Raw genomic sequence first — 22854 nt, forward strand, 5'->3', positions numbered from 1 at the left:
AACTAGGTGACGGGCGCATTAATACGGTATATGTAGAACTATTTATATTAATTTGGTAATGTTTTTCTGACACAATTTTACTTTGAGTAGACGAGGGAAAAAATCATTGCCGTTTAATTTATTTCAAACCAAACCGGTCTCTGACGAATATGCGCCGGCTACGGTGTAGTTTTTTCATGTATAGAAATTATAAATAATTTTTTTTTCATCGCTCAACATTTATTTAATATTATTACTTTTTTTTCTTATGAAATATTCCGGACAATCGAAACTCGTATCTCAAAAAAATGAAAATATCATACATCTATATTATGTATTTATGTGTACTGAGTAGTTTTATTGTACTTATGTTTTTTTTATATAATATATTATAGATACGAGCTTTTTTCCAACCTCCTCTGCACGCTCTATACTCGCATGCGGACCCATAATATTACGGTCTCGGCCACTGCTTGTACACGATATTATTATACCGTCGGACGTGAAATACTGACAGTGGACGACTTTAATAAATATGGCCGATCGAGGACAGGGGAAAAACATTTCGAGAAGATGATGTTAATAATAATAATAATAATAATAGCAATAAAAACAGAATAAAACGCGACACGCAACGACAATAATGTCCGGCCATTACATTGTCACCATTGAACCGTAACAACAAGTGCAGCGCCGTGTAAAATTATATAATATGGAAAACTCTTCGTTGATGTGTACATACATATAATATTTATATATTTTATTATACGTACCACACCAATGCAGCAGTTGGTATATCATTTTCAAGATCTCGTTTTGGCTCCTGTTACACCGTGAAATATGTTAATGTGCTGCCGGTTGACACACGCATAATTAATATCCACTGCGTACACGCTGGACAACGACGAAGACGGTGACGGGAGAAAGAAAATTATATTATTTTCCAAACGAATACCATTATTATTAATAATAATAATATTGTTATTATATTATGTTTTATAAACACCACGACGTCACCTAGGCGTTTAGGAGGAGGCCGTGAGGAATAGGAATTTCATGACCGGAAACCAGCCCCGCTGGCTGCTACTGAAGTGACGACGTTCCATCGTTCATTTTTATGATATTTTATCGCGCAAACAACAGTTATGTTTATTATCAGCAATATCATAATTACCCTAAACTAAGATAATACTTTAACGTAACGTTGTATAAAATTGCAACGTGCTCTAGTTTTAAAAATATAAAATATTACAAAATTAAAAAATGCTTTTTTAGGCTTAAGATTCGACTGTGTACGATAAATTGAACGAAATTTAAAATAATATATACATATACATGTAGATATATACATGACATATACATATCATATACCCAAAATTCTTAATGATAATATTTATTTAAGTTTAATTTAAAATTTATAAAACGTCCGAAGATTTTTATCTGGTCCACAGGTTAAATCATAAACGCCAAGTTGACGTTTCTCGGACTACAATGAATGAAAATAGTTTCAAGCGTTCCTGTCGTTGTAGGCAAGGAGCGTTGTAGTATAATATCATCCAGTGTTTATGCGTTATACTATATTATACCTACGACAGAACGACAGTATGATCTAACGAAATATCTCGATATTACACGTTATACAATCCACATTTTTCATCTTATTTATAACCTAACGACCCATCGACAAGATTAAAGTTATCCTGCGATTACAATTTAATATGTATAAATATTTAATATAAATTGGGACGTTTTAATATTATCAGTCCAAATGATGGTGCCAACGACCTTGCGATTAAAACGAGACGTTGTTCGAGAAGCATCGGGAAATCAGCAACGAGTTGACGTGTTCTACACTATTACTACTATATATTACAATATATAATATTTAGACGGTCGAAAATATTGTAACGAACCCAATGCTGATATTATAGTATTATAATATGTCTACAAAAACAAAGGGCAATAAAAACTAGTAACGTTCATACTTTATATACAAGTCCGCCGAGTTGTCTGCGTACGAGAGTGTGTATGTGTGCGCGCGCGCATACCGTAAAATCATGATCGGCAGTATATATAGTTTTATTTTCGTTTTTATTTTTTTTCCTCTCCGATAATTAATTACGTATAGCCATCCCCCCACACCCCACTAGCGTCAAAATGCTATCGCTCGTACTTCTATATGTATATATATATAATATATTATATAAGTATTATTATTATTATATGCGCTAGCGGTGTCCGCGTATAAATCATCGCCGTGAACAGTGCCGGGCCCGATATAGTGGTGAACTGCTGCAGCAGCCCGTGTATCTGCCCATATATACTAGTGAAACACGCACGCGGTATACACATAATATTATATTATTTATTGCGTTCGCGGTCATTTCTCACATATATATCTCACACGTGTACCCCCCTCTCCCTACCACCACGCGCCTTGTACACCGTCGCCTGTATGACTGCATGTATGTACAAGCACGCTTTACGGCCGTTTCCGTAATAAGATTTCAAATTTTTGGAGGAAAAAAATCGAAAAGAAATAATGACGCGTCCGTCATGATATCAAACGCGGGCTCATACGTTCTTTATTTATTCATAATTTGGACGCACAAAAGAAACGTCTCTTAGCTGTGAAATCGAAATACATTTATAACGTCATAACCTGCAGTCGCTAAGGTCCAATATCTTGTTATGATAATAGAATCGTTGCATTACTGGGCATCACCCATCGAAGCGAAGCTGTCTAAAAAAAAAATTCGATTAAGCCGCGCCAACTCGAATTTCGTGTTTGTTTTGTACACAGTACCCGACAATATTTTGCTTGAAAAAAGAATGTAGACTATGAATGGTTGGTTTTTCAATGAAACCCTGCAGCAGGAATCCGCGACCCAATTCGCGGGGGAAAAGGATATGATGACACGAGACGTCTCAGCGCGGCAATGTCCCCGTCAAGTGTTTTCAAATACAGTTACAATATAATAATAACACCACAGAATACCCATACAATTGTATATAGTTGCCAGTATCCATATACATTTTTTTTTTCGTTTTTGGAAATACGACCGCCGCCGCATGGTAATATTCGTATAATATAATAATACGAAGACTGTGGTGATAGAAATACCGTCACCGAAGTTACACCGGACGAACAATATAATATAATAATAAACGAACTCGCGCACACGGGTCGCGTCCCCATAGTTGCTGCTGCTTCGGTCTCTCGGGGCGTTTTTGCGGGTAAAACGTTGGGCGTAGGTAATGTATATACATATTTAGATGTTTCAATAGCTGCGTGTAACATAAGCTGTATAATCTACATTGTGCGCGCGCGAGTGTATGGGTTTACTGTGCATGTGTGTATTGATAGAGGGGCACGAAAAAAAAAACGTGTAAAGAATGAGAAAAAAAAATAAGAAAGATTTCGAGCGAAAAAAAACTCTGCCGAGTATTTTTATTTTCGTGAATTACTCCGGTTTGATTTATTTACCTGCAGGCATTGTGTTTCCCTGCAGCAGTGCAGCACTGCAGTTTATGTATGTGTGTATATATATAAATAAATGCGCGTTATTGTACTCTGCGCCGCCGACTTCCGTCGTTCACAACAGAAACGTTTTCTTCTGTTGCTATTTATTATTATTTTTTTTTTTTTACCGCACGAGGGTGGAATCGCGCAAAGCCTCCCCACTAGTCATAATATTTCCGTCTGCTGAGATCCGAATCATACGCTAATTTTGCGGTGGAAGCAGAAGAGTCTTCACGAGTGTACCGACCGCGCATTAATTCGCCACGACGTACCTACAATATTACGTAACTTATAGTTATAATATATTATTACGTTATATTTCTTAGGTCGGGCACACGTGCGCGAAAATCTGTTTAGTGTTCACCCACGTACATGGAGGTTTTTTTTCTTAGTCCTGCTCGTTGTAAGTTTTATACGAAATAATGCAATAGAAAAATCGCTAAAATTATAGCAAACGTTATATTGTGGGACGTCGTCCAATATCGTTTTTTTCGGGCCATTTAAGTAGATATATACGAGTTAAATATATTAGTAGGTATGTAGTACAGGGAGTCGAGACTCGAGACGGAAGATTTATGACTACACCTCCGAGTCGTTGTTTATTTTATTATAATACGGTACGTTTTATTACCGCACCGTAATCAAGACAGTTAGTTATCAGATCTTATCTGCCTGTCAAATTGTAGTAAATTTAAATAAGTACTTTTTTATACTTATTCGCGAAATTCCTGACTAATAAGTGTAACTATAATGATTTAGAACCTCTTGAAGTTTACTTATCTATGCGGAGTTTAGTATTATTGGCAAGGTTTTTGAAATTAATAATTATTTATATACTAACAATTATTTAATGAAAAAAAATTGAATGAAACACAACGACTCTACTTACTATATAACAAGCATAATCTGGCAATAACAATTATCATTGGCATACAATATTGTTTAGGTACATAGGTAAATATTTATATCATGATTAAAAATAACTATATTTTAATTTGTTTAGACGTTGACGAATTGAATTTTGGATGTTCATTTTTCACAAATTTTAAATAATATTATCTATACGTATATCGTTTATAAATAATTGTTCATAATAAAACTTGTAATATTATTTAAATTGATTAAACATTTAAGGGCGCATAAAATAAGAAATAATTTTGTATTTGTTGTTATATAGTTTTTCTATGAAATTAGACTTGCTTACCAAAAAATTGTTACTGCATCAAAGAGCATCTGTTTCTAATAGAATTGTTTTAAACCATAAAGGTAATAAAATATTATTCTCCCCTCGATAATATAATAATGTTGTATATTTATTTAGAAAATTAAATAGTTTAGTTTAAATATACAAATAATACCTACCATAAGAGGGACCCCTTTTTATTTACAAATGAAATCAGATAATATCGTGAAAATTACCAAGAATAACTTAACTATTATAGCCATAAAAACGATTTTATGATGCTATAAATATAAATTTCCAACATCAACCATTATACGTATATTTTGTACTTGAAATCGGCAACCCTTATAACCCTAGTTGATTAATATATTTTATTAAGTTATAATGTACTGTTTGTGTGATGCTTAAACACAATAATAACATATATAAAGACACCGGAACAGATTGTTTAGAGATTGATCGATTTTGTTTTCCCTCGAAAATCCTATAAACGAGCTAATAATAACCGTGTAGACCGTGTTTTCGAATTATGATTTAAATAATATGGTGTTCTGCCCCTGTATCGACGAGTTGATCGATAACAAGGGGACCGCAATGAACCACCCGCGAACTATACGGTACGTGTAAAAGCCTAACAGTAAACATCTGCTGCGACATGTCCAAAAACAGTCAACGGATCCGAGACGAGACACGAATGTTTGTTTATCTATGGCTCGTGCCACCTTCAAGAACAGCAGCTAACATAACATGTACACACTATGTTTCGAATTACGAATAGGAAAATAAAAAGTCGTTTTCGAAATATTTCGATTCAACCCGTTTTGAGAATAGTTTACGGTCGTAGTGGAAAACAGGGGAATTATTTATAAGAGCATTTATAAGACTCATATATCACGTACTATTTATATAATATTGTACAGCTAAGATATCATAACCATTTGCACGCTTTATATTGAAATATTATTAATAGCATATTGTATTATAATGTATAATAAACGCGGTGGGAAACACACCTAATAATAGCATATTTCTTAAACTTATCATGTATCAACGTTTATTAATAATAAAAACATAATGCAAGCCATATATCATTTACGCACAGTGTTATATCGATATAAGCTAATAAAGTAATAAAAAAACTTGTAAAATTATTATTAAAATATATTTAAAAAATACTAATAATAATAATAAGTTGTATTTAAAATGTACTTTATACACTGTATATACATAGAACAATTCAACAAGACAACAGAAAATCCGTTGTGTACAGTAAAAGGAGAATGGGAGAAAAAAATCGTATTAACACGTTTACGAATTTATAAGTTAGATCTAACACGGTTTAAAAAAACGCCCACCGCCTCGGGTGCATTACCCAGAGTAACAGAAAAGTGAAAAAAAAATATATTAAAAAATGAAGAAGCCTTATCGGGAGCACTTAATAATAAACAAGTGTAGGGTGGTATATATAAATACCCTTGGGACGTTTTACAACCATCGCATAACCTCTCTGTGGACTGAGAACACACACATAATATATGATACCTATAATAGTGTATAAACATATGTATTAAACACGTACGCCTACTTATTCACGTTTCGTTGTTTTCTCACAAATTAGCCTAATTGCTCGATGATGTATCGTTTGTTCTGGGCCCCGACTGTATACTTATTAGCCCCTAAGGGCGGACTGGTGGTGCGTTATAGTATATACATACATATATATATAGTAGCGAGTCGTGTCGGCTCGCGCGCACAAATTATATTATTTTATTATATAAGTGGCCTATTACCTATACACTGCTGCTGCAGACCTCTCTCTAAACGAGAAACGCCTACGGGCGGAGCTGCTGGATGAAGCGGTTTAAAAATCAATTATCATACGCTACTAATAATATAATATCTATGTTATATTAAATAACGATAAAGGTACGAATCAATTTCGAATCACAGCCAAAAGACGGAAGTCTCTTCCTGCGCGAAAGTATATCCGCAAATGTATGTCGTCGAAATCCGCGCAAACAATGCTCGCACGCCTCCGCTGTCGAAGATTCGTCGTAAAACGCTCCGGCGTCCACTTTAAAATCGGGTTCTATACAGATGTCGAAGACTACATGAAAAAATAAAGAAACGACAGATGAGTATGTCATAGTCTTTCCGACATCGGACGCGTAGGTATAGGTAGGTACTTATATTATATTGTACAGAACAATATCGATTATTATGATGATTATTATAATAACAATAATATAATATAATATTTACTACTTATTTTTGATGTCCACATAATATATTATATTGTTTGATTCTCGGAAAGCGGCCGCGAAAGGGTTTCGAACGAACGAACCGTTCTGAAACATACACACCGCGGCGTGATTGTCATCAACTCTTTCTCTCGCGGCGACCGAACGTCTGCAGAGTGCAGAGACGAATAAACGACCCGGTACCGCTGACCCGAGTACGGGGCGCGGCGGACGGACGAACCTTTCTTTATATTGTTAGTATTATGTATTATTATTTTTTTAAACGCACCCGGCTCCGATCCACGCTGTCCGCGCCCAAATGCCACAAAGAAGCCGCAGCCGTACAACAATATGATGATAATAATAATAATAGTTGTAGTAGTAGTGGTGGTGCTGCTGCTGCTGTACACATTTTGTAATACGCGAATAATATAAATATTCACCGGAATGGAAAGAAATACACTGCGGAATCGGTCACTTGGCACTTCATTGTGACTGTATAGGTATTAACCGAGTGCGTTCCTGTGAAGGCTCTCTTGACTGGCCGCGAGTGTGTATTTTTCGTCGACAAAAGACGGATTTACCACTACTACTAATACGCACGAGTACGTGCACACACACACACACACACACACACACACACACATGTATTCACATTGGTGTCGGGTGAAACACTCGGGAGTTCTGTAAATATTTACAGGAAACCCCTCGACTCGATTTTTCTCCCTCCGAGGTGGTACGTCACACGGCTAATGATGGTGTATTGGTCCGGAAAGAGGTGTGCGTATGTATGTGGGTGGAGGGGTTGTCGAAGGGGGGGGGGGGGGGTTGTCGCATTATATACCTTTGCAGTCGCCGCCTTTCGGTATGTTATAGAACGTAGATCCGTTTACAACTTTATAATAGTATAATATTATTTATTGTACCCGTCGCCAACGTCAGAGTGGGTGCGAAGTTCTGCGCAATGAAACTCAAGTGTTTTCGTTTTAGTTTTTTATTTTCCTCCCCCTTTTGCTCTTTTTATTTTATTTATTGCGCTTTTCCTTAATTTCGAGTGCTTTAGAAAAAAAAAACAAATAAACCTACAATGCAGTGGTTTTATTTTAATGCGCTGCCATTAATAAAATATTATATTACAATGATAAAGCGTAATGGGCTTAGTAGTGTCAACCATGACTTCTTCACTAATTTTATTGTAATAAATTTAGATAATATATTATACTAGAACTGTCATCTCTCACGTGGAAATATCGTCGTTTGAATTTTAATTTAATACAATTATATAAAACGAATACCTATATATATTATTTAAAACATTTTTGTAGAAAATTGTATTGTGCTAATAAAATCTAAAAATCACTTACCTACATGACGTATAATAAAAACGGCATTGTTTTTGTGAAACGCACAATCATTTTCAACAAGAAATTACATGCTGAATAATAATAGCGTATGGCAACACGTTACTTTAAAGTTTAAACGAAGGATTTGATAATACATATTATATTGCAGCTTATAATTAAATTAATACTTGAATTTCAAGTTAAGTGTTTACAGGGGGCTTGTCAATTGAAATACAGCACGACGGCATTATTAATTTAAACGAACAATACAACACTATTTATATTCGTTAGACGTTTTCTGAACAGTACTTGTCGACGTTAATACGTGGACTATAAAAGAGAGAGGTACATACACGTGTTAAGTAATATAAAGAGCAAGTGTTAAGCGAACACGCGCGTAATGATCTTTCAATAATGTTGACGAAGGAGGAACGCATATATAAATGTATATACCGCCTATGCAACAGATTTTCTCGAGTATCTATGGCTCGGAGGTTGCGGAGATAATTTTAAAACAGAATATTATTATAAATATTATTATACTTTTAACTTTTATATTAGAACGACGCGGAATGATCTTCCTAAAAATTCATTGTGGGGATTTATTAAGTATTTACTATGTACTCGTATATTAGTATTCTATCATTAATCTATATTATCTTACATTTGAAATAAAGCATCACGAAACAAAATTCAAAAATTTAACCATATTTATTACTTTCTCAATTATTTATGGCGAATTAATATTTTTATTATAACTTTATAGTTTATATCATAGTCATTAGTCAATATAGGTCTACTATAAGTTACTATTTAATTTTCATGAAGATGTAATTAGGTACAAATTTAAACTCGTACGTATTGTGAAAAATTTAAAATTATAATTTATAAACTGTTATTAAGTTGAACTAGGGAGTGTAGGGTAGGATTCGTTAACTCACACACAACAACCTATAGAAGCCTATCCTGCGCGTAGAACGTATTCTCTTTCGAACGTTTTTACAATATTTTATTATATATATATATATATATATACAATTTTCACAGCGACGTTACAGTTCAGTTTTTGTGATTCTCACGACCGTAAAATCACGGTCCTTTATTATCATCGTCATCGTTATGCCTACATAATATTATTGTCGTTCCACTGGGAGCCTTCTAGTATATTATAATATATCATGTGTTCTGCAACAGAACATATTACATTGAATACAGACACAGAGGCGAGAACAGTGGTGTTATGACGTACGCTTGTGTGCGTGTGTGTGTGTGTGTATCTACTTCAGGGTATAAGCCCGATTTAATATTGAAAACTGGGATTTAAAGGCTTTTATACGGGATCAGTGAAGCTGACAAAACGCCAAGGGTGAAAAGAAAATCCTTGTTACACGGTGTACCGCGTATACAGTAGTACGCCCCCTAATTATCACGCAAACCACGTTGTTATGTATTATCATCATCACTCCGCTCCAGCGGATTTATCAACGATCGAATACATACATTATTTATTATAATTATTATACATTTTTATCGTGTTTTCCAAAAAATCAGTGATCAATTGGTGGAGGATATTGATACAGACCGCAATAAATAATCATCTCCGAATATTATACTCATATATAGCATTTAAATTAATATTTTACATCCTACGAATAATTGTCGAGTATAATATACGGTCGAGATAATATTATTATACAAACATCAAAAAGTTCGACCATTATAGGATATAATATTGTGATAAATATATCATGGGCTAGAGCACTGAAATATGGTAAATTTTGTACAACACAATATTACAAAAAGAAATAATATATGTATAGGCAATGTATCTATATATGTGTATACATGAGCATCCTGTATCTTTTTAATATTGTATACGACTACGAGAGGACCTGATTAAGTTTTAAACTGTCGTCATTCGCGTATATCTGCATGGGTGTGTGTATATGTGTGTGTACTCGCGTGGGGATGTTGTATGGCTGCAAACGCAGTGTATACCTATACCTAAATATTCGGATTATCAGAGGGTCCTTTGTCCTATGCGTGTTTTTTTCTCTACATGTACAATTTTTTCCCTCATCGCGATTATTATTACACGGTCGTCCGTATATATATACGTATCATATATATATATGTATCTATACATATACGGAAACGGCAACGAGTGTGTCGTCGGGTGCGCACGGTAGGGGAAGACACAAAAACACACATATATATCATATATATATATATATATACATATACCCATACGAAGAGGGGAACTCGCGAGCAGATCGATAAAGGGGTGGCCGCGGGGAAACAGTTACAGTGTGCAGTACAGCCAATGGATGATCTCTGCGCTAACATGGCTGCTATAATACACCATCTGTCACGGGGAATATATTAGATCAGACAAATTATCGTTGTCTGAATGAAAATACTATTTTTTTAAATACGAGTACCTCCCACTGGTAAACGCCGCTGCCGCTTAAGGGTGGCACCGCGGCCATAATAATAATATATAACATTGACCCACATTATATCGTATATTATTATATACATAGGAAATATGATAATTTTAAACATACAACTTTTAACTGTACGTATTCAGCGAGAAGTTCGTTTAATACGATATAGGTACCTACCTAAAATAATAAGTATATTACACGATTGTTATTTCGATCGACCTAGACCATGATGATATCGTTACTATTATTTGGTAGGTATATTTATATGCTTATTTACATTTACGATGATATAATAGTACGAACCGATTACGCACGCGTATATATAGTATTGGCTGCAGTGCATGACCGGGCTCGCGAGCGGTTAAATCGATCGGAACTAAAGGTTAGGAAGTAAATTCTGTCCAAAACGTATTTTGCGGTCTATTGATCACATCCGGTTGTGTATATTAGTAACTCGTTGAACTACGCTCAATATTATGACCACGCGCATTACGTTTCCAATAATCGCTGGAAATTGATGTGATGCAGGTAATTTACATGTTTTTGACATGCCAATTACACAGCATAAATTATAGGTACCTATAGTACTTGGACTACAGCGGTAGCTGTTAAAAAAAAAAAAAACCTAAGGCGTTATAGATGCATATTATTATTGTTTTTATCGTGTATATAATATAATGTATAGAGACGGAATGTCGTTCATATTCCGATTTGTCAAAAAATAAAATAAAAATATACACGTACAACAACCTAGCATCGCTTCGAACACAATACCTGTGTATAATACGCGCACGATGGTGGCTCGTTAAGTCTTTTAGATTTCATTTAGATTAGACTTTAAACGTTTCCCGTGACAAATACGCGTGTGTGCGGTCGCACGCGTCCAGCCGAATAATGTACCTACGCGCGTGTATAGGTATATCGTTTTTTTAACCACTACACACGCAAGTATCATACGCGCATGCATGTATACATAATAAAATGATATAGGTATACGTCTACCTAAATATATATACACAAAATATTATATACGTATAAAATATATCCATCGACCATCGAGTCCGTTCGTCCGGCCCAGCCGTCCAGTTTCGGGAGATCAGAAGTCATCAACTGTGGAATGTGGTTTTCGGGGTGGTGGCGGCGGCGGCGGCCGTGGTATATCTCGTTTTTTAATCTACACAACGCGCTCGCGGGATTGTCTCGTATGCAAATGACGACGACGGCGACGGCGACGACCACGATACCCGCGGTATACATAGGTATATAATATACATATTATGAACGGTATACGATCTCGACGCACGGTCGTCTCCGCGGTATATAATTATATATATTTATATATATACATATCGTGTGTCTGTTATCCCAGGTCGATACCGGGTATACGGTATATATAATTTACATGGTGTATGGCGCGGGCGCGTGCTATGTAACAAACCGAGCCTGTCAGGTCGTCATGCTGCTGCTCCATCGCGTCCGGGCGTGCAGTCCGCTGACGAGCTGTAATCGACGCGATCGCGACAAATTATATACAACGATTAAACCGAGGCCGATAATCGTTATGTAGATATATGCGTACACATGAGCGCATGTATAGTGGCCGACACCAGTTTAAGCCCCTTCCGGGCGCCGCTACCGACGGTTGTTATTATTTTTTTTCTTTGTAATTGAGACGCATCTCAATGATGGTCGTTGACGCCGTGTAAATTTTACAAGCGTTTTTGCGTACGTTTTATGCGCGTCTAACCTATACATTATTATTTTTAATACAATTAAGTACCTAAGCTTCAAATAACGTAATAACATGCAAATCGGAATCACATCGAATATATCGTGTTATCCAAATTTACAAAGATTATTTTAGAGTTAATTAATGATAAGAAGTAGTAAAACAAAATTATATAAACATAATTAAATATTGCACAGATATATGTATACATTATGTGTTTCCGAATACCATGCTGAAAATATAAGAGGTACATATTATTTAAAACAAATCGCACAGTCTTATCTGTATACCTTTATTCATACCTACTTAATGCTATAAATAAAGGTACCTAATATACCTTCACGGCTTCACGCCTCAATAATGTGATACAATAATGTAAACGATGAATAAGATTGTTTTTCGTGGTTTTTTTTTAGCTATATTATCGTTGTACACACGGATAAAAATGTATCATTTACTAAAGTACTACGATATATATTAATTAATACTAATACTACGATATATATATATATATAATATACATTTTAATCATGTGAGGTTGGGTACCAAATTAGTGCGAAACTGGCAGACGGGTAATAATTGCAGTGGTCATAATTCGATGCGCCGCATGCATTAGGTTGAGGCAATATTTTTCACTGTATTTGAGGGCGCTTGGCCAAAAACTTACATAATATTATGAAGACAATTCAATATTTGTAAAAAAAACTATTATAATTAGGTACTTAAATTTGTGTATCTCGATATTATTAAATTAATACATTATAATAGGTTAAACACGGTACATTATAAAATTAAATGTTCTGTACCGGAGCGACAATTTAAAAAAACATAAAATTAAAACCAGTTTCAAATTTGATACGTTTGAGAAAAGCATAATTTTACAAAAACGAGAATGCGTGCACATATTATATTATTTTATATAGTATATTTACCCGTAAAGTGTTGGACTTATATATATATATATATACAAATATTAAAATATTACAATTTAAAAATGAATACACAGTAAACAACTGCTATTAAAATATTATGTTTTGTCTGTTATAAATTTTTGAATAAACAAACTATGAAAAAAAAATTAATAAAATCATATTTTCTGCTGTATAAATAATAATAATTTAATACCTATATATACTTCCATTAATTATTATAAACATAGCTTGGGTTATTATACCGCATAATTCGTAAGAATATCTCGGCCTAACATTATATATATACCTATATATGTATATAAGTAATAAGGTATACGGCACTATTACACATTTACCTTTCGTATAAATGCCAACGTTTAGGTCTACGCGGAATATAAACTGTCGGTCGTCCCTATTTTCTCTCGCGATAATATTATTTATATATATATATATATATATAGCTGGTACCTGTGCTGGACGAAACCTTCCGTATATATATAAGCCAAGGGACTTATCGTGGGGAGGACATCGTTTATATATATATATACATATATGCGTTGTATGCGGTTATCGAAATGTAATAATAATGTTCGACCGTTAATAAACGCCGAGTTAGGAGAAAGAGAGTAAGTGGTGGAACGGAACAAGGGAGAGAGATGGAGACCAAAAATGAACGCATATATACTATATATATTATATCAATGCTTGTGTGTGTGTGTGTTGAAAGGACACAAACGAAAGTGTCGGTGGGCATTTTGCGCCATGGGGTAGTATAGTATAGTGGGCGCGAGACGTGTATATTATTATTATATTATTATGAATGCGCGATAGTATAACCTATATATAGTACATATATATATTATATATATGCGTACCGACTACCGAGGGTCATGCAGGCTTCAGGGGCGTAATTCGCGGTTGTTACACTCTGGTATACGTCGGTTTATACCGTGCATAGTATATTATATACCTATGTATATAATATTATATAGGACAAACCCTCGGCGTACAGCCGCCGCCTAGCCGCCGCCGTTTCCGTCTCATTAGTAATTCTTAATGCTCGCTTCGCCGCCGGCCTTTTGCCGCTGCACGCCCTGGACTTGGTCGTGTACATTCACCCCGCGATATAAACGATATTATTATGTATATATAATATACACATTGTCACATAGGAGCGCGCATTAAATATTATAATAATAATAATATATATATTGTCATTGTCTGTTCAACCCGTTCATGAAACACGCACGTTCGTGGATGGGGCGCTATATGCACCACGCGTATAGTGTATATCTGGTCTCCGTCTGTGTATATATTTTTAATACGTTCAAAAATTATCAGCCATGTTTTTTTCAAGGACTTCCCCGGTGGATTATTAGAAAAAAAGTTTGCATCCTATACAACATCATCACGATTGGGTTTCAGCTGTGGAGGGGTGGGGCGGACGGAACGCACGTTTTGGGGGTGAAGATAAAACCGAAAATATAACAATATATATTTTGCTGTAGCGCACGCTTGGCCTCGACTTTTTTCTCATCGTTTTTACACCTAATCGCAACCGCAACGGTTAACAATAAAATGTACTGCGCCGACCACAACATTGTATACATATTCCATATATTATAATGTATACGAGTAGGTTACTATATTAAAGTATCTCAGTATCTAAAGTCGAGTAATTTGTGCTATAGGCCTGTATAGAGTGGCTTATGTTAAAACCGCAGTACGCAAACCATATGCATGATATGTAACAAGACGATGTAGCCATATATAGGGATATAACCGTATATGTTTTTGAACTGCGGCGCGGCGCCGAGCGCCATCGAAATAATATCACCGTAAGCGCCACGTACATGTGTATTTGATATACATGGTGACAACATAGAGTTTTAATTTCATATTCCAAAGCAGAATATTTTTCTAAGTATTTTGATTCATAAAAATCGAATTTAGGTCGAGTAGTTTATGAGTTATAATATGTATTTAAAGTTTTGACAAGCGGAGTAGTGGACATATATTTCGCGGGGTAACCCTGTACCACTCCACTCTGCTAATCTAAACTTTAAATACTTATAACTCATAAACTACTATCCCTAAATTCGATTTTTATGAATCAAAATACTTAGAAAAATATTCTGCTTTGGAATATGAAATTAAAGCTCTATGTTGCCAGAAAAGTAAAAAACTTAAAAAATGATAAAGATAAAAAATATTTAAAAATGTAATTGTTTAATAAAAACGTTGGTTTTTTAACAACTTGAAACCATGTAAAAAGTATTTTGAAAAAAGTAAATACTTTTCGAGATAATTAGTGTACCCACTTAACAGAATCACTCTGTATAATATGTACGCTCTATTACTGATGTCATATAAATTCGAAAATCGCAGAATTTTATTAACTCTACAATGTACTTTTCAACGCATTAAAGTCAATAACGTCCTTTCAACGTTCTTCAATAACACAAGTAACGTACGATATAGTAAGTATGTGGTACGGATATTTATAATATAATATATGAACTTAGTCATTATATCCTTAAAAGGGCCGCAATAAATGCAACGCAGTGACGTTTTGTTTTCCGAGTACACCAAGATACCGTAACTTATATCATGTATATTATACACGAATTAAACGAACGAAACAGTCATTTAGAGTCTTAGATGTATATATATATATACTATATGAAATTGAAATATTTGCCGAAGGAGAGAAAATTTAATGTATAACATACCAAACGTGTACAAGTACGGTGAGTATATTATTATATCATATAATATCGTATATATTAAAAAATAATAACGATATAAACTGTTTTTTTACAAATACAAAAATATCAAATATAAATATTTCTAACGCGCCACAAATATTTATGTACAAGCGCGTAAATCTCGCATACATACCATTTACATAATATATTTATATACACCGATGCGCATATATCATAGGTGAGACTGTATCGGGCATTTAAATTTAAAAACATTTTCAATGTTTACCACGTAAATGCCTACGTGCGTATTATTATTTGTATCTGTTCACGTACCTATATTATACACCCCGCGATATATAGAACTCGAATTTTGATAAGATCTTATACAGTATATTATTAAAAAATAAAAATCGTTCAATGCATTCATATATATATATTTATTATATACACTGACTATACTTGTTTTAAGCACGTGTGTATATAACGTTATTTATTTATTATTTTTTTTATTCGAACACTACCGACGAACGATGTGACGTTTTTATCGCACTTTTCCTGACTTACCTATAATAACTTCTTAGATTCTTTATCGAACACAGGGGAATTTATTAATTAGTATGGTCTGCATTCTGCACAATACTAAATACACGAAGACGGCTAAAAATCACGTTGGCCCACGTGTGGACGTCTTGATCGGTGGACATCATCATTTAGTATGATTATTATTATCATCATCATCATACGTGTGCACGGGTATATATAATATAATAAAATGATTAAGTGTATTACTATATATATAAATATAATGTTGCGGTTGTATGTGTTAAAACGGGCTGGAAACTTTCCGAGGCACATAAAAACACGAAATTTATGGCCACGTAGTACGGGTTATTATAATATCGGGCCATTATAATATTTTTCTACCAATCTCGGAGTAGGAGAACGGTTTTCGAAATTTATGCTTGGCGAGAACCAGTTTTTTTCCATCTCTTTTTTTCCGTACCATTCATAATGCGCGAACGTGTAATTTATTTTGTTTATAGAACAACCTAAAAAAAAAAAACCCGTTCCAGATGTCCTCGTTCGATAAAATATTAAAATAATGACATCCCTCCCCTACACGCTCTCGCCTGCTGTCTACATTTCCTATCTGTGCACACGTAATAACAACAATTAAGCACGCCTATGTAAATATACATAAATGTATGATGAATACTCCAAAGATGCGAATCCTGTCGAAATATTTATTGCCGCCCAAAATCAAAACCATAATATTGTAATCTCATCCAGACCTCTACATTTAAATTCAATTATATCATTTTAAACCGTTTGAGATGGGATTTACAGGTCAGCTACTAAGCTTATATTAATAATATACTTCATTATAGGTAATATGATACGTAGAATGATGCAAATATTAATATAATGCACCCGTGTTTATTTTATACTTTAAAGCATGAAAAAACGTTTTTGTTACGAGATTATTATTATTTTTGTTTATGACGATTTACGAATAAAATTACGGTCTTATATTTTCGAAGATAAATATTTAATGATACTACAACTATCAATAACGGTTATTTGTAATCACTGAAATAGATACGATATTCCTATAATATATCTTATCTATCTCAGTGTTTGTAATACATTGTGTAATTTTGGAAAATATAATTGATATGTCTCAAGTCCCTTTTTAACCACAAATATTAAACTATTAAATTATTTATCTTAGACATTTTAATGAAAAAAACAACATTGTGTTCAGCCACATAAAGTTATAATAATTGAAAATCAAAATAATGTTTTAAGTTTTGATGATTACATCTGCACCCTGGTACTTAACCAAAAATAACTTCAACAAAGATCTTAAAATCCAAAATCTTAACCTAATCTCCAAATTATATTACACCAGATTTCACAACAAACTTCAACAACATACAAATCCACTAATATCTAAACTATCAACAAAAACACACCCCGATAACCCGCGCCGAAGACTTAAAAGGTAATGGTGTAGAGACCTAATTCTATAGTGAGCAATCCAAATAAGTGATGGATGTTACTATCAGGTAACACCTATAAATTTACAACTTAAAAAAAAAAAAATTGTTTCTATTGCTACTGTCTATTCATAGGGTATTACCACTGGGTTTCCTCCCTATTCTAATTATTCATGTTAATCGTATTTGTCAATTTATTATCAAACCTACTCATTATACAAACAATGTACAGATTGTAGATTACTTCAATAAAAAAAAGTTTTGATAGTAATAATATACAATAAGAAAGCACTACGTTAAGTATAAAAATACGTATATCGAAATAGATTCACAAAATTCCCGGGGGAAAAACTCGGCAGTATAGTGGCGTTTACGTTTCGAGCCCGGGAGGCATCACGGTCAAGACTCTGCATGTGGGTAACCTAACCTAACATTGAACACGACCTATTATCTTTCGGTAGCATATAAGATATAACAACACTTGTAAACAGCAACGCGTAAAACTTTCATACGCAAATAGACATGAAATTTCAACTATAAATAAATCGATTAACGATAAGTTTCCCAACCAGATTCGAAATCATACGTAAACCGTAGTACGCGCTATTTTGAAACTATTTATATTTATAGCTGGCACCTAACTAACCTTCCAATCTGAATGCATTGTAATAATAATATGTGCACCCATAAAATTATAAATTATAATAAATCTATATTACAAAAATAAAATAATAATAATAATAAACGCTTTTACATTGGAATGAATTTGTTTGCCGCTGTGTATAAACGCATTTGTTAATGTTTATTATTATAATATTTATATACTGTATGTTTCCCGAAACTGCAGCAGTGGCAATTAATTTACTCCGAGGAGTATTTCGGTTGACAGGCGGTGAGGTAGTTTGTGGGACAGGGTGTGATCGACATGAATTATCGATTGTTGGACGGTTGGCACTTGTCGGACTTATACAAAAATGTCCATCCAAATAACATAAAATAACAATTTATATTATGTATAAAATAATAATGAATGCGTTCTGCCAGAAACAGATAGAGAAAATGAATAGTTGTAGCCGGATCGTCGCCGACGCCATCCGAAAAAAGAAAAAGGGTGCTGCACAATAGAGGTGCTTGAGATGAAGCCACCCTAACCAGTCGGTTATTATATTTTATTTACCCGTATATGCGCATTAGACAATAAAAAATGAACATTGGATTTCGTTTGTATTTTTTTTTTTTATGATTCCAAGAGGCGTTTATGAAATATTGTCGTATTATTACTTTGTTTCATTATAGGTAGTTTCGTAACATATACATGTCTGTTACGGATATTTTAGAAAATGGCAATAATTTATACAAAAAGAACACCAAATGTATTATAACTATAAAACATAAGTAGTGAGTACCATTAATGTTAAATATTTAAAATTTAATTAATACTTTACTACAGTTAAACTTGGTTTTATTGTTCACAACTAACAAATGAATATGATTAATCAAACACAAACAATTTAAATACATACAATATAATATAATACGATAATTAGTATTTTTAAAGTCATATAATATTATTTATACATCTCTTGTATTTCATAATATTCAAAAAGTTAGTCGTTAATCACTATTCAGTAAATTATTAGGTTAGGTTTTAATTTTCTTCTATAAAATCATGCTTTATTAATTTTTATAAAATATGAGTAAAATTATAGCGGAAAAGAATCATCACTGAAGACATTTTTAAATATTTTTACAATTGTTTTTCTGTTTAACAAGCATTAATTGTCCTTTCACACAGACATAAATAATAGTATAATATTAGTTAAAAATAATATTTCAAATATTTCTATAATAATCCAATATAAATTGTTATACATTGTTTATTTTAGCTATGCTCATTATAGAATTTATGTTATGATATTACAATAAATTTAGATTTAAAATACAACCATCTACATTTTTAAATCTCAATTCCTCCCCCATCCCCCTCATTCCCTTGCAGGTGAGTGATAATATGCACCGCTAATATACCACAATTTTGTTATAAAATATATTTTGCTTTCGTTGAAACGATTTCATCATTACAAAAAATTAATGATGAATATTATTATGTGATTTCGATACATTTAAATTAGTAATGCTGTATATAATATAAACATAATATAATTAGTAACTAATACATATCCATTTTCACCCCGACAATTTGACAAATCTCAAAGAATCGATTAATTTACAAATCGTGTGATAGTGATACTACATCGTCTATATTATCACAACAGTGTTTTAATAATTACTTTTAAATACCAATAAATGAGTATATTAATTCAGCGCAAGTGATAATTTTGAATCATACAGAATGGCTATATTTTAGCCTTTAGGTACTTATTTCTTTTATTTGTTTATCCAGGAATTTACTCGGATTATACCTATTATATTATTATACATGATAGTATTAAAAAATTAAATCGGGTACTATGATTACTATGTTCAATGGTACGGAAACATGTAACGTAATATAAACCATGGATTTTTTCAGCGTTGGGTAAGGTACATTAAAAAATAAAAATTTACAAAAAGTCAAATAGTATAATGAAATAGATCGTTCTCCGATACCTAATCAAAAAACTAAATTGATAATATCATATTATGATGGCTTATGAGTTTTTGTAACGTGAGGGTGGGTCTGACATGATAAAGGTATACTGAAAATGACACAATGTTCTGTGACAGTGATAAATCGTGGTTGATAACCAAACCATTTTATCATCATATCTACGATTACATGCGTACATTGCGAGAACGGCAATTGGCGGTAAAAAAGGGTGTAAATGCGTTAAAAATATGATTACGATAGTGATTGTGCGTACCTGTGTGAGTGCGTTTGTGGATTTTGAGATTCTCTGACCGGGCGAACACTTTGCCACACCCCTGGAACGGGCACGGAAACGGTTTCTCACCGGTATGCACCCTGATGTGATTGACCAGCTTGTACTTGGCCTTGAACGGCCGGCCCTTGCGCTCGCACCCGTGCCAAAAGCACGCATGGGTCGTACACTCGGGCCCACCGACATGCTCGACCGTTATGTGCGACACGATGTCTTGCATGGAACCGAACATCTTGCCACACGTGCGCATCGGCGGCCCAGGCTTATCGATCCACAGGCACGACATGTCCTTGAGCGTGGCTGCAACCACCGGGCCGTGTCGCATGTACCGGTAAAACGCGCCACCTGGATGACCACCCCCGCCACCGTACGGATCTTGGGCGCCGTAATCATTGTGCCGGTGCACAGACGCGGATGGTTGCAGCGACGGCTGGTGCGGCGGCGGCGGGTATGCCTGTCCGTGGTGCAGCTGCAAGTCGTGGTGCACGGCCCCTGGGTACAGGCCGCCCATGTGATGATCCCCGCCGTGCTGGTGATGGTGGTGATGGTGGTGATGCCCATGGTGGTGGTAGTCGGCCACGTCACGGCGGATTTGCAAAAAGTCTCTCGGTCCCGGGTAGCCCGGATGATGCGCCGACGGTGGAGGAGGCGGTGGCGGCGGTGGTGGCGGCGGTGCCTGCTGCTGCCCGTAATGCATCTGATGATAGTGGTCCTGGGAGGCGGCCATGTAGTCTTCCTCGACCTTGACGCCCATGCCGTTGACCAGAGACGCGTTTTCCATAAACGGGTTTAACATAACGCGGTCGTCATTTACGCGTCACACCCTCAGATGTTATATATTATGATGATGATAAAATTCCACCCGTCTGATACAATAACATATAATAGTACAATATAAGCGATGTTACCGGTATCGCAGTAGTATTTTAGCGAAGGTCGCGAGAATCGGATGATGATACGGCAAAAAGACACAACAGCAAATGTATAACAATAATACCTAACAATATTATATAGCGAGTGCGCGGACGGATCGCATATCGACGAGGCGACAAGAGAAAAATTATTTAAAACGTCGGTCTTATCGGCATCACTGGCGAAAAGTCGGGCACGCGTTTATAAACGAGAAAAAGAAAAAAAAACTATCAACACGAAAAGATTTAAAACGAATAAAAATTTAAAAAATAATCGCACACAGGTCGTCGTTATTATATTTCACTCTAGTGCGGGCGCGCACGTCCACGGTCGGTCGGTCGGGGTTTTCGCAGCGGGTTGTTGAACGCCGAGTGGCTCCACGGCGTGACTGACGCAGCGGGTAAACAGACCGGGTCGTGCGCGCCTCGCGGCCAATGCGGCTCCTCCCACCGAACGCGGGTCCGGCCAATGGGTGGACGTGCGGGGCCGGCAGTTCAAGGCGCGCGCGCGTCGCGCCGGTAGTCATCAGCGGGCCGCGGTGGCGACCGAATTTTCACTCTCTCTCGCTTGCTCCCACTCGTGACGCGTCGTGTCCGTGGGTGCCTACTGCTAATACCTACCCGACTACCGCCGCCGGCGCATATACCGCGGTCGCGGTATAATAATAACGATATATAAATGATGATAATGCGTGCGCTCGACCGACGACGGCCTCCTACCGTATAATTAAATATAATATTGTTTGGAAAAACAGCACCACCTCGGTCGAGCAATTATCGTCGTTTTCACGCAAATATAAAATTATAATATACACGACTTGCTACGACATATTATTATTATTATATTACCTGTAGGTACTATATAACTATGCACTCTAAAAATATATTTAACAATAACATAAGATCACGCTGTAACTATGTTATAAATTTATAATGTTTTATTATAAAGCAAATCGCTGATGGTTAGTATATGACATATTAAATATTTGCAGGAATAG

The 22854-nt window shown here is 35.0% G+C and overlaps 1 protein-coding gene across 1 annotated transcript in view; it reads right to left on the reverse strand.

Annotated features, from left to right (window-relative positions):
* Window positions 1-22237, reverse strand: part of opa (Zic family member odd paired) — a 38701-nt gene extending 16464 nt beyond the window's left edge. The window contains exon 1 of the mRNA XM_089226644.1: window positions 20928-22237. Within this exon, the coding sequence (XP_089082770.1) occupies window positions 20928-21741 (814 nt within the window). The 5' untranslated portion in view covers window positions 21742-22237. The remainder of the gene's footprint in view (window positions 1-20927) is intronic.
* Window positions 22238-22854: the final 617 nt, after the last annotated feature.

The sequence above is a fragment of the Diuraphis noxia genome, unplaced genomic scaffold (genome assembly GCF_037042655.1).
Source record: "Diuraphis noxia isolate RWA-SAM2 unplaced genomic scaffold, SU_Dnox_SAM2 contig0004, whole genome shotgun sequence".
NCBI lineage: Eukaryota > Metazoa > Arthropoda > Insecta > Hemiptera > Aphididae > Diuraphis > Diuraphis noxia.